This window comes from Dunckerocampus dactyliophorus, chromosome 18, assembly GCF_027744805.1.
Source record: "Dunckerocampus dactyliophorus isolate RoL2022-P2 chromosome 18, RoL_Ddac_1.1, whole genome shotgun sequence".
Taxonomy (NCBI): Eukaryota; Metazoa; Chordata; class Actinopteri; order Syngnathiformes; family Syngnathidae; genus Dunckerocampus; species Dunckerocampus dactyliophorus.
The window spans coordinates 16,692,418-16,710,260 of NC_072836.1; the positions used below are offsets into that span (position 1 = coordinate 16,692,418).

Below are 17,843 nucleotides of genomic sequence, written 5' to 3' on the forward strand. Positions count from 1 at the left end.
GGTCTACCCGGTCCCCCTCCTCCCCCCCACACTGCGCTGACTGCTTTTATTGGTGACACACCTGCTGGCCTGGGCGGAGCTGACAGACGCACCTTAATCGAGGGAAGACGCCGCCGGAGACACGGAACGAAAGGAAGGAAGGGACTGAGCCAAAGAGAGGAAGAGGAGCAGGTTGAAACATACTCGGACTCCGGTTACGCCAGCGGGCCTGAACACTCTCCCGTCATGTCGAAGAAACAGGAAAACAGCCCTGTGAAGATCAGCAGGTGAGCGGATACGTGTGTGTGTGTGTGTGTGTGTGTGTAGCCACTGTAACACTGGTCTAACCTGTCATGTACAGTGACTGCTTTAAAATGCAGCAGTACAACGTACAGCAATGCGTTATGAATGAAAGTGTATTTGGATTTTGGCGCTGTTCCCACTCAGTCACAGCGCCCCGTGTTTGACCAGAACCCAAGCAGCACCTGTCAACATGTGCATTTGAATATAAGGGAAATTTAAGGGAAGGGAAAAAAGGGGAAAATGTTATTGCTTATAGTTTCCCGGGAAAAACAGGAGGTATGACCCGAGCACCCATCAAGACACAAGGGGCGCCGGAGGTTCCATTTTCCAATCAAATCAATACTTCCAATACAATCCTTGTTTTCCGTCAGTGAACAGTGCATTTCACTCATTTTCTTGCCATACTGTATGTCCTCGTCAATCCCAGTCTGTGTGTTAATAGTTCCATGTCTTATATCACGTTCATAATACTGAACCAGTCATCTGGTTTACCAGAGTTATGCCTCGCTGTATGCTTCAGTCGTCTTGTCATTGTGCAACAAGCCCCTTCCTTGGACTGGGTTGAGGGTGGGTGTCTGCATACTTGTAAAAATGGGTGTGTGACTGACCAAGGGCCGAGGGTGTGTCGGGGGTCTTCATGATGGAAGTCGAACAGCGCATGAGTCCATGACTGTAGTGCTGATGTTTCCAAGGCTGCATGCAAACACCGGTTGGACTTTTGCAGCACAGATAAGACGCGGCCCGTGTGATTAAGGCGGCAATAAAAAGGATAACGCACCGCAGGAAGAGAAGCTACTACGAGCTGTCATGTCATTGTACTACTGCGCATGAGTGCCGCCATTCCTTTGCTGACACATTTCAGTCTGACAGCATTCCAGCAGGTGATTGGGGGAGGGGGTGGGGGGGGGGGGCGGTGACAGCAAACACCTCGTCACCCCTACCCCCCCTCCGGGTCCTGCTTGGGGTGTGTCAGGATAAATAGTTGGCTTTCATATCACGTAGGGTGAGGGAATGACAGAGCAAATAAGCGGAGAGCAAAACACGTTCACGACTGACATGCTGATAAAGTACTGTGACAAGCAGGTGGGGCAGTCGTCTTTGTTCAAGTTGTCATGCATTCTAATGAGATCTTGTTGAAATGCATAAGAGGAGCACAAAACATTATGTCTATACAAACTATAACCACAGTCATTTAGTATGAACATGATTCACACCTTCAGGACACTGTCAATCCGCTCTTTTGTACTGCATCTCATCTCAGTAGATTGCACAGGTGTACCTAATGAGGTCATGGAGTCATGTTCATTTTTTAATTTTATTTTTACTTCTTAAATGTCTCAAAACATCAAACCAAACAGGTGGTTTATCCTGGTGATAATCCTGCTGTGCAGCAACATATTTTCTTCTTAAAAATAGCAAAAAGTAGCAATAAATTCACTGACAATAATTCATTAGACACCCAAAGACTAATATAAAGTGCTTAAACTTGGATAGGTACTCAACTGATAGGGTCTTTCACTTGTATAGCGCTTTTCCCCCTCCAAGGCACTCAAAGCGCTTTGCCACTGTTGGCACATTTACCTGCTGATGACGCAGCATCAGGAGCAACTGGGGGTTCAGTATCTTCCCCAAGGACACTTCGACACGATCACGGGAGGACGGAGGATTGAAACCGTAACCTTCAGGTTGGGAGACGACCACTCTACCACCTGAGTCATGCCGCCCCCAACTAGATACGACATATTTTGTGTATTGTTCTAATCAATCCTAATTGTATTTATACTTTCTTTATTCTCTTTGCTGATTGTTGGGAAACAGCATAATGGAGATCTATTGGCTTACAGCAATGGTTACAAATTATTTTCTGTCATGCCCCCCTAGGGGACAGAAATGCTTTTGTACGCCCCCAATTTAAAATAGTAGTGAGAAGCTATTTATTTATTTATCTGTAGAAACCACTGTATGAGTTGCTGGCACCAGCATCGTTCATGCATGAATGAAGACCTGCCAACCTTGGAGAAATGTTTGCCCCCACAGGGGGCCCGCCCCACTCTTTGAGAATCACTGCCTTATAGCTGGTTACCTGTGCTTACTAAAGTTGTGGCCCATACATGTCAACACTGGTGTTCAAAAATGAGCAGAATTTTCCCCAAAATGTGTGAAAATAAGGGAAATTTGTCCCCCTCGGGGCAAAAATCATTTGGACGGGGATCACTGGGCGGCTCAAGCATGGACACTGTCACCAATGCCATCTGTGGTGCCAGAGATGATGTTTTTCTTGATGATGAAAGTAAAAATATGGTAAATTTGCGGGACGCTAATGGCTTTCTTCATATTCTCCATAGGACCCAGGCCACTGACCTGGCTTCCCTCATTGCTCGCATGCAGAAGAATGCAGACCGAGTGGAGAAGAATATCCTGCAGGCGGAGGATCTGCTGACTGTGGTAAGAAAGGCTTTAATCAGTTTAGTCCAAAAGCGTGTTAAGGTGACATCAAGACTTGCTGCCGTGTAGGACCAGCAGCGTGACGAGAGGAACCAGCCTCTGATGCACCAGAAAGAGAATGCAGACAACCTGGCGGAGGCAGAGGGCCTGCTGAAGGACCTCTTCATGGACGTGGACAAGGCCAAGCGTCTGCAGCACCCGCAGGCTTCCGAGATCGACCGAGAGTGAGTTGAGTGACATGAGCTGATGGAACGTGTTGCCATGCGAGCCAGCAGACACACCTCGCATACCATCACATCAAGATACGCTAGCCACAAAACCATCACTTCAACATTGTCGTCACATTGCTTTCCACCAGCCTTGCTCACGGAAACCTGTCTTGTTCCGATTGTCAGTGTCAGAAACCTCCACGACCGCTGGGTGAAGGACTGTTCCGTATACAGAGATCTCTACGACCAAGTGCAGGACTTGATGCCAAAACAAAGGATAGACTGGGGCTCAGCGCTGGATGACAAACAGGTCCGTTCATTGTCCCCAAAACCTCTCAACTAACTCCTCCTGTGACGTCACGCAAAATCACATTTGTCCTGTGTGTGAATTTTCAGAGGCGTTTAGACACAGAGGGCTACGGGCGCAGTCTGTCGGATGTGGAGAAACAGATTGCAGCTCACAACATCCTGCATCAAGAGATTGAGGCCTACAGTTCCCAGCTGAAGCCTGACACCACATCTTCACAGGTATACATCACTTACTTAGAGAGACGCCGAGTATTGTCTTGAACTTCATTACCAATATTAACCGATACCGAGCGGCTCTTCAAACTAATGTTGTGAAATGAACACATAACACCTCTTTTACTGAATGCATTTCACAAATAAACGCTGTTTGTGCAAAATAAGACAAACACTGCAATGTGCAATACAGCTTATAGGAAAAGTGGCAAAACGCTGCGTGTGACTGAATGATTCTTCCTGAGGTGTGTTGTTACAGTAGATTAGAAGTATTATAGAAGCTAGACGCCTCACCCCCCCACATAACCACTGCTTTATGTCATGCATTTATTTACCTGTACAAACCACTGTATGAGTTTGCTGGCACAAGCATCATTCAAGCTTGAAGAGAGACACTACCGGACTTGCCAATCTTTAAGACATTGTATGAGCTTAGTCCACCAAGCCTCTCACACCCCCTATACACCCCACCGTGCCCCTCCAGGGGGGGCCCGCCCCACTAATTGAGAAGCACTGCTTTACAGTCATCTAAAGGCAAACCTTGGAATTCTGTAATTCCAGACCACGGACATACTGAGCTTGTTGCTCTGTGGTGCACGGTGATCACTACTAACAGCCAGTTAACTCTGTGTGCAAAATCAAATTCCGTCTATTAAAAAAACATATGTCGACATAAACAACTACCCAACTCATTAACACCAATTATAACACACAGAGGATGACATAGAAACTTAGTGAATAGAGTGTGGACCTCCATCTCTGTTTAATCGCTGTTAGTAGGCCACTTCCTAGCTCGGAGAAAATAACATAAAATAATAGGACTGTATCACTTTCCTGTGAATTTGTCTGCACTGCAGGCTACTTCCTGGTTCATTAAGACTACTATTTTTATAGCCGCTGTGACTCATACAGCAAAATGACAGAGTAAATTCCATCCATCCATCCATTTTCTATGCCGCTTGTCCTCATTAGGGTCACGGGGGTATGCAGGAGCCTATCCCAGCTGACTTTGTTAGAGAGGCAGGGCACACACTGGCCTGGTCGCCAGCCAATCACAGGGCACATATAGACAAACAACCAATTTAGAGTCGATTAACCTAATATGCATGTTTTTGGAATGTGGGAGGAAACCGGAGTACCTGGAGAAAACCCACGCACGCACGGCGAGAACATGCAAATTCCACACAGAGATGCCCAAACATAGATTCAAACACAGATCTTCCCCATCTCCTGGGTAGTAAGTGTCCATCACTGTGCACTCACCATTTTTGGCTGTTTTGAGTGCAACATAGACAGAGTACTTCTTAGTATGATGCGACCAACATTAAAGGGATAGTTGGGATTTTTTGACATGAAGTTGTATGACATCCCCATCAGCAGTGTAGTGTATCAACGGTGAGTCCAGTTCTGGCCAGAGATCCGTGACGAGGAACATCGTTCTGCTTAGTTGCTGGGTCATTTAATTCAAAAGTTCAATTTGTTAGTTAATTCAAAAGAGTTCAAAAGAGTGACACATTTGTATCAAAAAAATGCTTCCTCGCGAAAAAAACGGCCTCCCAAATTGCTCGACGTTATATTTGTCTGTTAATTTGTGAGGTTTGATTTTTTGCAAGGAGGCATTTTTGTGATGCAAATGTATTACTCTTTTTAACGCATGTTGTTTTGAGAAGCCAAACTCTTTACTTAAGTGGCCCCAGCAACTAAGCAGAACTACATTCCTCGTCACGGATCTCCAACCAGAACTGGACTCATGGGACCAATGGGGGGGTAAGTCACTATTGGTGTACTACACTGCTGATGGGGATGTCATACAACTTCATGTCAAAAAAAAATCAGAACTATCCCTGTAATGATAAAGATTATTTAATGCTAATGAATGCTAGTGGGGTCATGGAGTCTATGCGCTGTTACAAGGAAATCTGGGAGGAGAAGAGTTACCCTTCCAGGCTAGCATGGGACAATATTTTAAGACAGTAAGGCGTTGCTCTCTTTTTATTACTGTTGCATTTAATCTTGTTATCTGTTTACAGTATGAGTGACTTAGGAGTTCGTAACTCGTTCGTAACCTGTACCTTTCTTAAGTAATAAAGGAATGACACATGTACAGTATATCCTCTCAAGCTCACCTCTCATCCTCCCCAACAGGGCCAGTACGCCATCCTTAAAGGAAAACACGACAAGCTTTTGGTGAGTGTATTCCCCATTTGTCAACGATGAGTGTGTGAGGAGGATGTCCTCTGATGTGTTGTCGTGCGTGTGCAGGAGAGCTCCCGAAGGAGGCGCAAACACTTGGCCTCTCTGTACGAGTACATGCAAAGCTGCGGTAAAGAGCTGGACTACCTGTCTCAGCAGCAGGACAGGATCCTGCAGAGAGACTGGAGTGATCGCATGATTGACCCTCCCACTGTTCGCATGGAGTATGAGGTCAGTCATATACTGCACATAAGTAGATGTTTTGGAACACTTTGCCATTACACGTACAGAAAATGAAAATTGAAGAAAACGTGTAGAGGTCAATGGTTGGATAAGTTCTTCCACATCAAACTCATCCAAGCATGCCTTGATGGACCTTGCTTAGTGCACCAGGGCACAGTCATGTGTCAGTATGATAAAAACTAAATGTTTAGTCCAAGCCCTGAGATATTGATACACTGATTGTCCCAACCCTTTTATCCACACGTTTTTAACATGTACGTAGTAATTGTGGTACTTACCTGCTGAGTGAGGAAGAATTTGGCTTTTCAGTTTGTCAGTTTGCCTTCAAGCACAAGTGTGATCCACACGCATTACCTGTGTACAGATTAGCTGCTGGCTAAGAACATACTGTAATGTGAACATTTAGACTACGGTACCTTTTTTGCTATTTGGACGCAGAAATTCAAAACCAATGGGCTGCTATCACATGAACGTGAGGTGAACCAGCTCCTGGAGGAAGGAGATCGTCTGTTGGACACGAAACATCCTGGCAGCTCAGCAATACAGGTACATCTGCAAGACATATGCAACATTATTATACTCCTCCACATAGAGGAATACTAATGATTCTTCAGACAAATCACTGTACTCTGATGTAAGCCGTAAGCGTTGTTGTCAGGCCCACAGAGACGCAGTGCAAAATGGATGGCAATCCTTCCTCAACTTGTGTCTAGCACAGGAAAATCACCTGGACAATGTTGAAGACTACAAGAAGGTAAGTCACCAACATGGGCCTTGGTGACCTTGGATCCTTGTTGACATGTAACTGTTTACTATAGTTCCAGCTGGATGCAGAGACATTGTCTGAGTCGCTGGACAGACTCACCTACAACCTGGACCCAACGTTTTTGGCCGGCAAGAGCAATTCCGAGGTCCTCTTGGATCTCCAGGTACTGTTCAATTCCAATGCAATTAATTCATTTCCACTACTGTATTTGAATATGCAGCATGGTGGCATACATGCCTTGCAAAAGTATTCACTCCCCTTGGATATTTCAGCCTTTTCTTGCTTTTATAAACAAAATCATGCTCAACGTAATTGGGCTGTGTATCAGATTTGGTCATTATTTGGTTATCAAACCTGTACCTTTTCATGCATGTTAAGGCCCTCAAAAATGCGAAGACATTCTGAGTACTGCATAATATTAATAAAAGCACAGCAGATACAATAGGGCCTTTGCAAAAAGCTATCACGTCTGTGCTCAGACTTTAGATTTATCAGTTGTACTGGTTGTAGCCAGCCTGAGTAAAAGTGATTTGGTCCTCTGAGTCCCTAAATTCAGGTTCCTCCAAGTCTTGGCCCATGTTGACATACTTTACTATGTTTGTTTAATTTCAGAGGTCTGTTTTCAGAAGCAGGCTTACTCTGGATTACCCCGCTCAGTCAAACCCAGAGCAGATCAGTATTTTGTCCATGTGCCAGATTTAGGTGTCACCAAACAAGCTTTTGCACTTTGTGAATATTTCTGAAATCTCAAAGATGTTTGAGTGGGATTTTCCCCTGCTGAGGTCCTTGTGGAATGTAAATTGTACCCTCAGGGGGACGAACCGGCGGTAAAGAGGAACGAGCAACGCCTGGCAGCTCTCAGACAACTCAGCCGCAACATAGCACCTCTGAAGCTACGACGAAGCAAGCTGACCAAGCCCACTGCGGTCGTAGCGCTGTGTGACTGGCAGGATGAAAAAGTAGGAAGGACTTTGGACTGTCACAATAATGACATAGTGAGGAGACTCTTAAATGTCTTTTATCACTGGCTGCCTCTTTAGGGAGCAGTGAGGCGTGGTGATGAGCTAACATTAAAGTCCATCTATGATAATGCGATGTGGGAGCTGCAAGACAGCAGCAAGAGGACCAAAACACTCCCTGGGGCGTGTTTCAAGGTGCCACCACCTGATGACGAGGCCATGCAAAAAGTAAACAGGTAGAGTTAGACATGTTGTTTTCCCCTGATCAGGACTAAGCCCTCGTCTGTGATATATTCAAAGTTGTCATTGCACAAACAGTTTTGAGAAGAAGCTGGCGGACTTGAAGAACAAAAGATCAGCTATAATGACCTCACTGAAGACCCCCTCTGTGGAGGTGGATCGCCCTCAGAATGCAGGTTAGAAGAAGTGTTGTTGTTGGGGTTTTTTTTAGGACAGCCTCTTCCTGACTGCTGACCTGACAATTTACTGCTTCCTAGTTTCCGTCCGAAGCACCCCAGAAGACCCTAAAGCTGCAAAACTAGCCGGACAACTAGATGAGCTCAACAGCAATCTGGATCTGTGCAAAATGGACATCCATAAACGACTGAGGGCCCCTCTGGACAACCGCAACCCAGTGCTAGACCTGGAAAACAGGCTGCAAGATCACAAGGTGAATGTTTTACACAGAGCTGTATCAAAAATATGCCTCCCACTCAGTATGTTGCAGTGCTGTTCTACACTACTGCAAACTACAACGGCATACTGTTAAATTAACGCCAATTAGCATCTCTGCCTTAGCATTTCTGGATACACAGATTAGAATCTCTGTTGGAGCATCTCTTCCTGTGCTTATATGGATTTTCTCTGGGTAACCCAGAATGTTAAGCTAATTGAAGAGTCATTAGTTGCCAATAGGCGTGAATGTGAATTGTCTCTCTGTACATGCCGTGTGATTGCCCGGTGACCAGTTAATGCTGTACCCTGCCTCTCACCTGAAGTCAGCTGGGATAGGCTCCAGCTCACCCATGACCCTCATTAGGACGAGCGGTATGGAAAATGGATGGGTGCACTGTATGTTTTGCAAACATGTGCGGCTCTTTATTGACAGCCATATCATATCACACTCTAGAAATCAGCCCAGACGGCGAGAAGGCTCGAGTCAGAGAAGTCTGCCCTCCAAAGAGACTTGGATCCCATTCTGGCCAAGAAACCACTTGGACCCAATGCCTCAATCTTGCCTCTCAAACTCGCTGCTGCCAACACCAAAATGGATGACATCAACAGCCTTGTTGATCTTTATGATAAAAAGTAAGAAGCCCTCAATGGAAGCAGGATGGAAGAGCTGCCTGAATACTATTCACAGTTTTCCTTCCTTTCACACAGAGCTTCAGCCTCAATGTTCCTTGAGAGGCAAATGCAGAAGGTAGAAGGCACGGTCTCTGGGTTTGAGCAGCAGCTCGTTAAGGATGGTGCCATTCCAGACCAAACAAACGCCCTGATGAGTCGTAGCCGTCAGCTGCAGGTATGAAGACCACACATTTATGTCAGTTTAGTTCAAGATTAACCTAAGCTGTCTCTGTACTGTGTGTTGCTGCCATCAAACAGGATGTTCGTCAGGCTGTTTCGTTAAAGAAGGATGACTTGAACACATTGGGGAGAGACTTGGACGTGACAAAGCAAGTGTGTAGCTCCCTGCAGCAGAATTTCAATGAATACTGCCCAGACATTCGCCGCCAGGAGAGTGAAGTGAAACATCTGAAGAACCGCTTCACCAGTGTCAAAAATCAACTCCAGGAAAGGTGAGGTTTACAAATAGAGTTGAAACTCTGAAGTTGACCGCCGCTAAGTTCGCATAGCTCAGATTTTTCATATATACTCTCTAAGACTTTGAGTTGCTGTCATACATAGAAGAGAAGCTCATTTACTTCAGCTACTATCAAATAACCGCTTGTTTGGCCTGTGTTTTTTGCTTTTTCTTTGGCTTTTTTATAGCTTTTTGCAATGCTAATTCCAAAAGAAGGACTTACTGTATATAGTACAAAGCAGTAAGAGTCCAACGTCACCTTACACATTGTCCGCCTCAAATTCTTTTGGCGCTGTCTGTTCGCCCTCGCTTATTAACACATTATAACACACCTTTTCTACCACAGAATACGAACATGTAGCCTGAGGGATCAGTGTTGACAATTTAGCAATTTTTTTGCTATATTAAGCAATTAATCAGACACGTCTAGATACTCTTTTTTTCCAATAAACGACGTGCGAGAAATCTCTTTTGGGGACTCATGTCTAGTTTGTGACATAAAAAAAAACGCCAAAAAGAAGCGACAGAAGAAAGTTCATTTGAAGTTCAAAACATTTGTTTTGCTGCCCCCCCCCCCCCCCCCCACCAACCACCACACACACACACACACACACACACACCCATGTACAGTTAAATGTTTTACAATAGCAGTTTGACTTTGAAATTATTTTATTTCCATTTCAATTTCCTATGAGAAAAAAATCAGAAACTTGAGCAGTGTTAGAAAGTGTTTGACAGGATCCGCTATATGTGATTCCTGTCATGGTATTTGTGTTGGGACCATCATAAAGATGCCATGAGTGCTAAGCATCTTTTTTTTGCCATGTTTCTGTAGGTCTACCCTGATACAGGAAGCAACCAATAAAAACCAAGACTTCCAGAATGCTGCTCAGTCACTGGATTTCTTTTTGGTCAATTTGCCAAACAACACAATCAAACCTACTGATGATGTGGCCCAAATAACATCCAAGCACAGCTCTCAGAAGGTGAGAGAAAACATAATTTCACCAAATGATGATTGACCATTATGAACCTACCTTTTTGTATCATTTGACCTTAAATGATGTCTCATGTTCAGAGAGTGATGGAGGACATTCAGAGGAAGTCAGATGATGTGCGTCGATTCAAGGATCTCTCCCGTGAACTCCAGAACACCTTAAATGTAAATTACATTATTGTCATTTACCGTTACCACTATTCATGAGGTCATTCTTAAACAAATGTGCTTTGCAGGAATACGAAATCAAATCCAACACATACCGCGGCACTCTGAATGATGATGACGATGAAGATGATGACGATGACGACGATGAACCCATTTTGAAAAAACGTCAAAGTTCCACTATGGCTCAGGCTGTCCAGAGGAAGGTAATGCAAACAGTAGGTTATTGTACGTAACTAAAAGACCTTGTCTAAACTTGATATCTGTTTATTCTACAGGAAAAAGACTTATTGAACCGTTTTGCTGAGGTGTCTGCAGAGAATGAGCAGCTTCTCAACCAGATCGGGACAGCCAAGAAGATCATTCTCAGGGTAAGACAGCGTAGAGGTGTTGGAGTGCTCATCTAACCTTTTGACAAGATGAAACGAGAGTGAGGAATGGATTAGAGGGTGAAACGTAGGGGTGTCCCGATCTGATATTGATATTCGATATCAATCTGATATTAGCAAAAAAAAAAAAGGATTATATCAGCCTACATCTAAAATCTCTGATATCATCACTCCGATGCAAGTAGTCCATTCCAGGATCGCTGCAGCACGTCTATCCAGCAGCACCCAGATAGAGCCTATGTGATCACAACAACAGTGCGTGCTAACGTGCTAACAAAGTAGCAAACAGTAAGAGTGTTGTTAAAGTCTCTCGTTAAAGTCTGAAAAAGACGTTGTAGTTCAGTGCAAAACTTGTCATGCACAAGTTTCCCGTGGTAGCTCAGAACCGGGAATGTTTAATACGACCAACCTCATCTCATATTTGAAGCCGCATCACAAAAAACAGCATGAGGATTTTCATAAGACCATACTGTAGAGACGACAAGATAAGCTAATTTGTTGTGCCTGGTGGTGAGCAATGTTGGATTTAAATACCTGCTGTTGCTGACTATTCTCAGTTTGGGTAAAATCACTTGATCAAGCCAAAAAAAGTAAAAGTATGTATAATTGATGCTGATATTGGATTGATATCGGTATTGGCTGATACGCAAGGCTAAATATCGGTATCATATTGGAGGTGAAAAAGTTCTATCAGGACACCCCATGTGAAATGTATTTTCAAGTGATGCTTTGAAGTAGTTGAGACCAGGGATCTTGGGCTCAAAAAGGTTGGTGTCCACTGACTTAAACCAATACATTTTGCATTATTGGGTCAGCATTGTGCTGCATGGTGGTCTGGTGGTTAGTATGTTGGCCACACAGCCAGAAAATCGACGGTTCAAATCTCTATATCGACATCTCTACGTATGTAGAGTGTGCATGTTCTCCCCGTGCATGCATAGATTTTCTACAGGTACTCCAGCATCTTTACACATTCCAAAAATGAGCACATTAGGTTAATTTGAGACTCTAAATTGACGTGAATGTGAGTGTAAATGCTTGTTTGTTTTTATGTGCCTTGTGACTGATGGGTGACCAGTCCAGGGTGGACCCCGCCTCTCGCTGACTTACTCGTGACTCTAAAGAGGATATGCGGTATAGAAAATGGATGGATGGGTTCATTATTGGAAGGGTGGTGCTAGACACCCTGCTGTTCATTAATTGCTCAACAGAATAGTTTTTTCTGCGCAAAGAAATGTAATATTTTTCTCCTGTGTACTTTGTGGACAGAATGAAGACAAAGTCAGCAGTGTAGTCGTCAATCAGCAGCTGCAACTACAGAGCCAGATGAAAGACATGGAAGAGGCTGAAATCATAAAGAGAGACTTGAATGAGGAGATGTCCCGTCGCTTAGCTGCTGAAAATGACCTGGAAACTTACAGGCAGAGATACTTGTCCTTGAAAAGCAGGAGAGGAGTGGAGAGGTTGGAGGAGAAGGAGGTAGTAGAGTACTACCGTGATGCCAAAGTGGAAGCTGATCTAAAGTCTCTGAAAAGTAGGATCAAAGATGAAGAATATAAGCGGTCGAGAACCCATTCAGAAATAGACATACTTAATGAGAAAATTATCCAACTGGAAAAACAGCTGATCAGCGTTGAGCCTAAACTGGTAACCAAAGTGGTAACCGAATATGAACGAGACCCACAGCTTCAGAAAGAAGCTGACAAGATGCAGAGTGAAATACAGAGAATACGCCTGGAGCTCCAGACTAGAAACTCAGAGACGATTCAAGTGAAAAATGAGCTCACTTTACTGGTTCAGCAGAAACCCAAAATCAGGGAGAAGGTTGTGAAGAAGGAAGTGGTGAGGCTTGAAAAGGATCCGGAGATGCTAAAAGCTGTTTTCACATTCAAGAATGATCTTGCAGCGGAAGAATCTCATTGCCTGTCCCTCAATAACAGTATTTTCAGCATTAGGAGCCAGATAAACACATTGGAGAGGGTCATTCCCACCATAGAACCAATGGTTGTCACTAAGGTGGTGAAGCAGGTCCAACAAGATCCAGAATCGATAGAAGAGTCAAACAAACTACGAATGGCCTTAGAGGAGGAGAAAGATGAAAATGTTATCTTGATGAAGGACCTGACCACACTTCAGTTACGTTACGGTGAAGTAGAGAAGCTACGACCTAAATATGAGGTCAAAGAGGTCATCAATGAGATTTTCAGAGTTGACCCTGAGACGGAAGTCGAGTTGTTGCGTCTGAGGAATGAGATGCAGGATTGTGGTCGAAAACGCACAGATCTGGAGCATGAAACTGACATGGTGATGACCACGCTGACCACTCTGCGAGCTCAGAAACCCAAGATCGATTACAAGGAAGTCACCCAGGAGGTTATCAAAGAAGAGAAAAGTCCAGAGGTCATCAGGGAGCTGCAGCGCTTGAACAACCAAGTTTCACGTCTTCAAGTCAACTATAACTCTACTCTTGAACTGCTGATGCATCTACGGAAAGAAAGGGATGATTTGAAAGTAGAAAAATCCAAAGTGCAGACAAAGCTTGTGAATAAAGAGGTGATCAAATATGAGAATGACCCGCTTCTGGAGAAAGAGGTCAACAGACTTCGGAGGACTGTTAGAGAAGAGACTCAACAACGACGTAGTGCAGAAGAATGTGTTTTTGACCTTCAGAATCAATTCATCATGCTTGAGCGGCAGAAACCAGAGGAAAAGCTTGTGGTGCAAGAAGTGGTGCGTCTTCAGAAGGACCCCAAACAGATCTTAGAACATGAAAGGTTAAACATGTCTCTAGATGAGGAAGTCAAAGTACGTAGGAAGCTTGAAATCGAGGTCAGACAACTCAGAGCACTGATTCAAGAAAAAGAGAACACCGTGGCTCAGATGGATGAACGCCAGAAGAAGATTCAAATTGAGTCCGAGCTCAGGCACATCAAAGCTCAGATTCTTGAGCTGGAGACTACTCCAAAACCCGTTGAGGAAAAGATCGTCATTGAGGAGGTCCTGAAAGTGGAGAGGGACCCCAAGCTAGAGAAACTCATCGATGGTACGCGTGTTGAAATGGAAACAGAAGGAAACCAAATACATCGCCTGCACAGAGAAATCAGCAGCATGAAGATGAAGTTGGAAATTCTAGAAAAGGAGAAGAAAACAGAGAAGATTGTTTACAGGGAAGTTGTTCGTGTGGAGAAAGACCCAGCGGTGGAGGCCGAGAGGGAACACTTGAGAGATCTTGTTGCACAGGAGAGAAATATGAGACGTGACAAGGAAGACAACCTTCAGGGCTTTAGAATCAAAATTAATCACCTGGAGACTTCTGTATCTGTAATTACCCAAGAAGAGACCACCCTGGTAGCCAACAAAAATAATCTGCTCAGGGAAAAGGAGGATCTTCTCAGACAGCTTAAACTGCTTGAAAGTCAAAGGCAGAATATCAGCATCACTTTCCAGCAACAGTCAAAGCTGATGAGTGAAAGAACCCAGATGGCAAGGCAGAGGAGTCTCAAGGCATCCTCTGAAATACAAAGGCTGGAGAGAGAAATCCTGAATGAAAAAGACAAACACCACCAAAAAGAGGCGCTCATCCTTGAACTAAAAGAAAGCATTAGAAAAGACGACCAGGCTGAAACTCACACAAGAGAGACAAACCTTTCTACCAAGGTCACCATCTTGGATCCGGACACTGGTAAAGACTTGGCTCCGTATGATGCCTATGTCAAAGGATTAATTGATCGCAACCAGTACATACAACTGTCAGAACTGGAGTGTGACTGGGAAGAAATCACCTCCATGGGACCGGATGGGGATACAACAGTTCTGCAGGATCGTAAGAGTGGGATGCAGTACTCTGTCAAAGATGCCCTGAAAGATGGCCGCTTGACCCAGTATGATGTGATGCGCTACAAGGATGGCAAAATGCCCATTTCTGAATTTGCTCTTCTTGTGGCTGGAGAAACCAGAAAACCATATGTTCCACCAGTCACAAGCCCAAAGTCCCCTGTCAAATCCTCCCCACTTTCTCCCATAAGCTCCATGCCTACTTCCATGAGGTCCTCCTACACTAGTCTTAACAGTCATAGTGGCAGTGTCAACAACCTCATCGCTTCATTAGCTGATGAGCAATTCCCAATCTCTGGTATTTTCGACACTACCACAGAAAGTCGCATGTCTGTGAGAAGCGCCTTAACTCGTAAGCTCATTGATGCCGACACAGCTCTCAAGCTTCTGGAAGCGCAGGCAGCCTCAGGGGGAATTGTGGATCTCACCAAGAAAGACAAGCTATCCGTCCACAAAGCAGCTGAACATGGCCTCATTGACAACGCGCACATGTACAAGCTCCTGAACGCTCAGAAGGCCTTCACCGGGATTGAGGATCCTCTCACCAAAGAGCGTCTCTCTGTGGGTCAGGCGGCGCAAAAAGGGTACATTCCTCAAGAAAACGCCCAATGGTACATTGAGGCGCAGTACCTGACTGGAGGGTTCGTTGATCCCACTAAACCTGGCCGCCTCACTCTGCAAGAAGCTAAAGAAACCAATGTGATTGACAGCAAGACGGCTGAAGACCTGCAAAGCGGGTCTGCCTACACAAAAGTACTGGTTGACCCCATCAGCAAGGAGAAGATATCCTACAAGCAGGCCATCGATCGGTGTAAGAAGGACGTCAGCACAGGACTCTTGCTCCTCCCAGCAGCCTCCAGTGACGAAACAGATGCTCCATCATACTCCAACTTTCGGTTCAACTCTGCAAACAACAAAATTTAGGTAGAGGGTTCAAGATATTACTAAAAAGTAATTACATACACGACGTAGGCAAACATATCCAGACACACAATATTCCGCTTGCCATCTTTTCTGTTCCAGCACGTGCAAGCAATGTCCCGGCCATGCTTGGATGAGTTTGGTGTAGAAGAACTTGCACAGAACCCTGACCTCAACCTAATCAAGTCACCACCACACACCAGCAACCTCTGACCTTACTACTTGTTCTTCTGGCTAAACGGACACACTCCACCATCTTAAGAAAGTGAAAGTGAAGAGTGAAAGCTTCTTTTGCAGCCACGGGGAGACTGATACCACTCCATATTTTCTTTCATCTTCACCTCCTGTAGGTACGGTGATCATGTTGCCAAATACTTTGTCTATACAGTGTATAAGAACATTTAAGGGATAGGGATTTTAATTTTTTTTTATGTGGATCTGTTTTGGGTATGATTTTTGGGTTTGTGTAAAAATCAGGGTAATTTATATTGTTGTTCTTTCTAAGCATTCTCAGATAGGTGTCTGAGAATCCACAAACCGTGTTTTCATTTTACAGTCCTGTTTGTTTTTTTTACAATAGTATTTCCATTACGACATGTTTATTGCATAAATGTGAATCATGCGTTACAGACATAATAATAAATGACATACTTAATAATAAAGGACTTCATAAGTCTTCATTTTAAACTGCTGTATTTTGAATGGTCAGACAGCCTCTGTGACATTCACTTTAAACAAAACAAGTATGTGAGAAAACACATTTGAAACTTACAAGAAGGAGATCAGCTAGCTGGGGAGGCAGAGCTAAAGGGCTGGCAGCCATTTTGTTAGCATTGCCTTGCGCTAACAACCTAACAAGCGGTCCACTTTAATTTCAATTTTTGAGCCGAATCCCCCTCTCATATGTTAAAAGTAGCCAATACATTTTAGACAATAAAATATCGTATTTAGAAGTCAATGTGGTTGATAGCCAATATTCACGTTATGTTGCCAGTATGTTAGCACGGCACAGCTTTGCAGGTTCCTCCAGGTTGGCCAACACTGGAATGTTTTCATACCTAGTAGATTAAAAACCGATCACCTTTAATTACCGTACCTGGTTTGCCGTATCCTCTTTTTTTGTTTCCGCTGCACTGCTGTCATTTGATGACAATACTGACATTCATGACTCTTGTTTTTTGAATGCGCTTGTTTGCATTTAGCTAAAAGCACCATAATTCCCACAAAGGTAAAAGCGTGGCAGGCTAATCTCATTTGTATGCTGCATTTGAGTAAACTATAAAGTAGGAAATATCCCCTCAAGGCTCAAAGCTCCACACTTTATAAGCGTGTTGTCTAACATTACAGCGTATTACAGCCACTATATTGAAAGCTGCTGGCTGTGCTTTTTTGGAGGCAGTATTTTAACAAAAAATATTTCACATAGATAGCAACAGTATTATAATAATAAAGTATATTGGAGTTGGACATTTCTGACTTCCCAGTTTTATGGAATGCACCGTTAGCATTAACCTCAAGAAACCCAGAAATGTGTATTTTTTTAATATATTATATATGTGATGAGTGAATAAAAAAAAATAATAATTTAAAAACTATTTTAAAATTTTAAGTAAAAAAATAAATAAATAAAAATGAATGTCAAAAATTGTATATGTAATAATTGTAATGTAATAATTTACACGACTTGTGCCCATAAAACGTGCTGGTCGATCTGGCAGCCATTTAGGGAAGACTGATCTTCTATTTCAGTGGACAAACCCCAACAAATGACATATCGTTGCAAAGCCCGGGATGTGCTTGCCACTGCGCAACAGCTTTTATTCTTGTGGAGGGTTTGAATTTGAAATAAGGCTGTGAACCACTTGTCACTTGCAGTGGACAAAAGCAGCATTTCAGGAGCAAACAGGGGGTTCATGTAGCACATGTACTGTGTGATGAGTTCATCCACAAAAGGAAAATCATCTACATATCATTTTTGGATTTGTTTGGTTTGTAAAACCTTATCTGATTATTGGCGTGGTTGTTGGTGCCAGTCAGTCTGTGGAACGAGTCTCCGGGCACAACCGGTTGGATGAGGTTTGAGCTGATACAATGCGTGTAGTGCTCGTGACATG

At 43.9% G+C, this 17,843-nt stretch overlaps 1 protein-coding gene across 1 annotated transcript; it reads left to right on the top strand.

The window, feature by feature from the left end:
- The first annotated feature begins 69 nt into the window (after positions 1-69).
- On the top strand, positions 70-16,408 carry LOC129171408 (envoplakin-like). Its single transcript, XM_054760027.1, has 23 exons — positions 70-266; positions 2,628-2,727; positions 2,797-2,951; positions 3,123-3,246; positions 3,333-3,464; positions 5,604-5,645; positions 5,721-5,882; positions 6,333-6,440; positions 6,553-6,648; positions 6,713-6,823; positions 7,473-7,619; positions 7,701-7,855; positions 7,938-8,035; positions 8,117-8,289; positions 8,749-8,927; positions 9,003-9,141; positions 9,225-9,418; positions 10,259-10,409; positions 10,502-10,585; positions 10,657-10,791; positions 10,864-10,956; positions 12,244-15,732; positions 15,832-16,408. Exons 1-22 carry the CDS (start codon positions 226-228, stop codon positions 15,730-15,732), a joined length of 6,108 nt encoding a protein of 2,035 aa, XP_054616002.1. The 5' UTR covers positions 70-225; the 3' UTR covers positions 15,832-16,408.
- The last annotated feature ends 1,435 nt before the right edge of the window (positions 16,409-17,843 follow it).

Excerpts from the sequence above, each read along its gene's own strand:
- LOC129171408 (XM_054760027.1), top strand. The coding sequence starts at position 226 with ATGTCGAAGAAACAGGAAAACAGCCCTGTGAAGATCAGCAG. Across the intron at positions 5,883-6,332 it reads CTGTTCGCATGGAGTATGAG|AAATTCAAAACCAATGGGCT; the intron begins GTCAGTCATATA and ends ATTTGGACGCAG. Across the intron at positions 9,142-9,224 it reads GTCGTAGCCGTCAGCTGCAG|GATGTTCGTCAGGCTGTTTC; the intron begins GTATGAAGACCA and ends GCCATCAAACAG.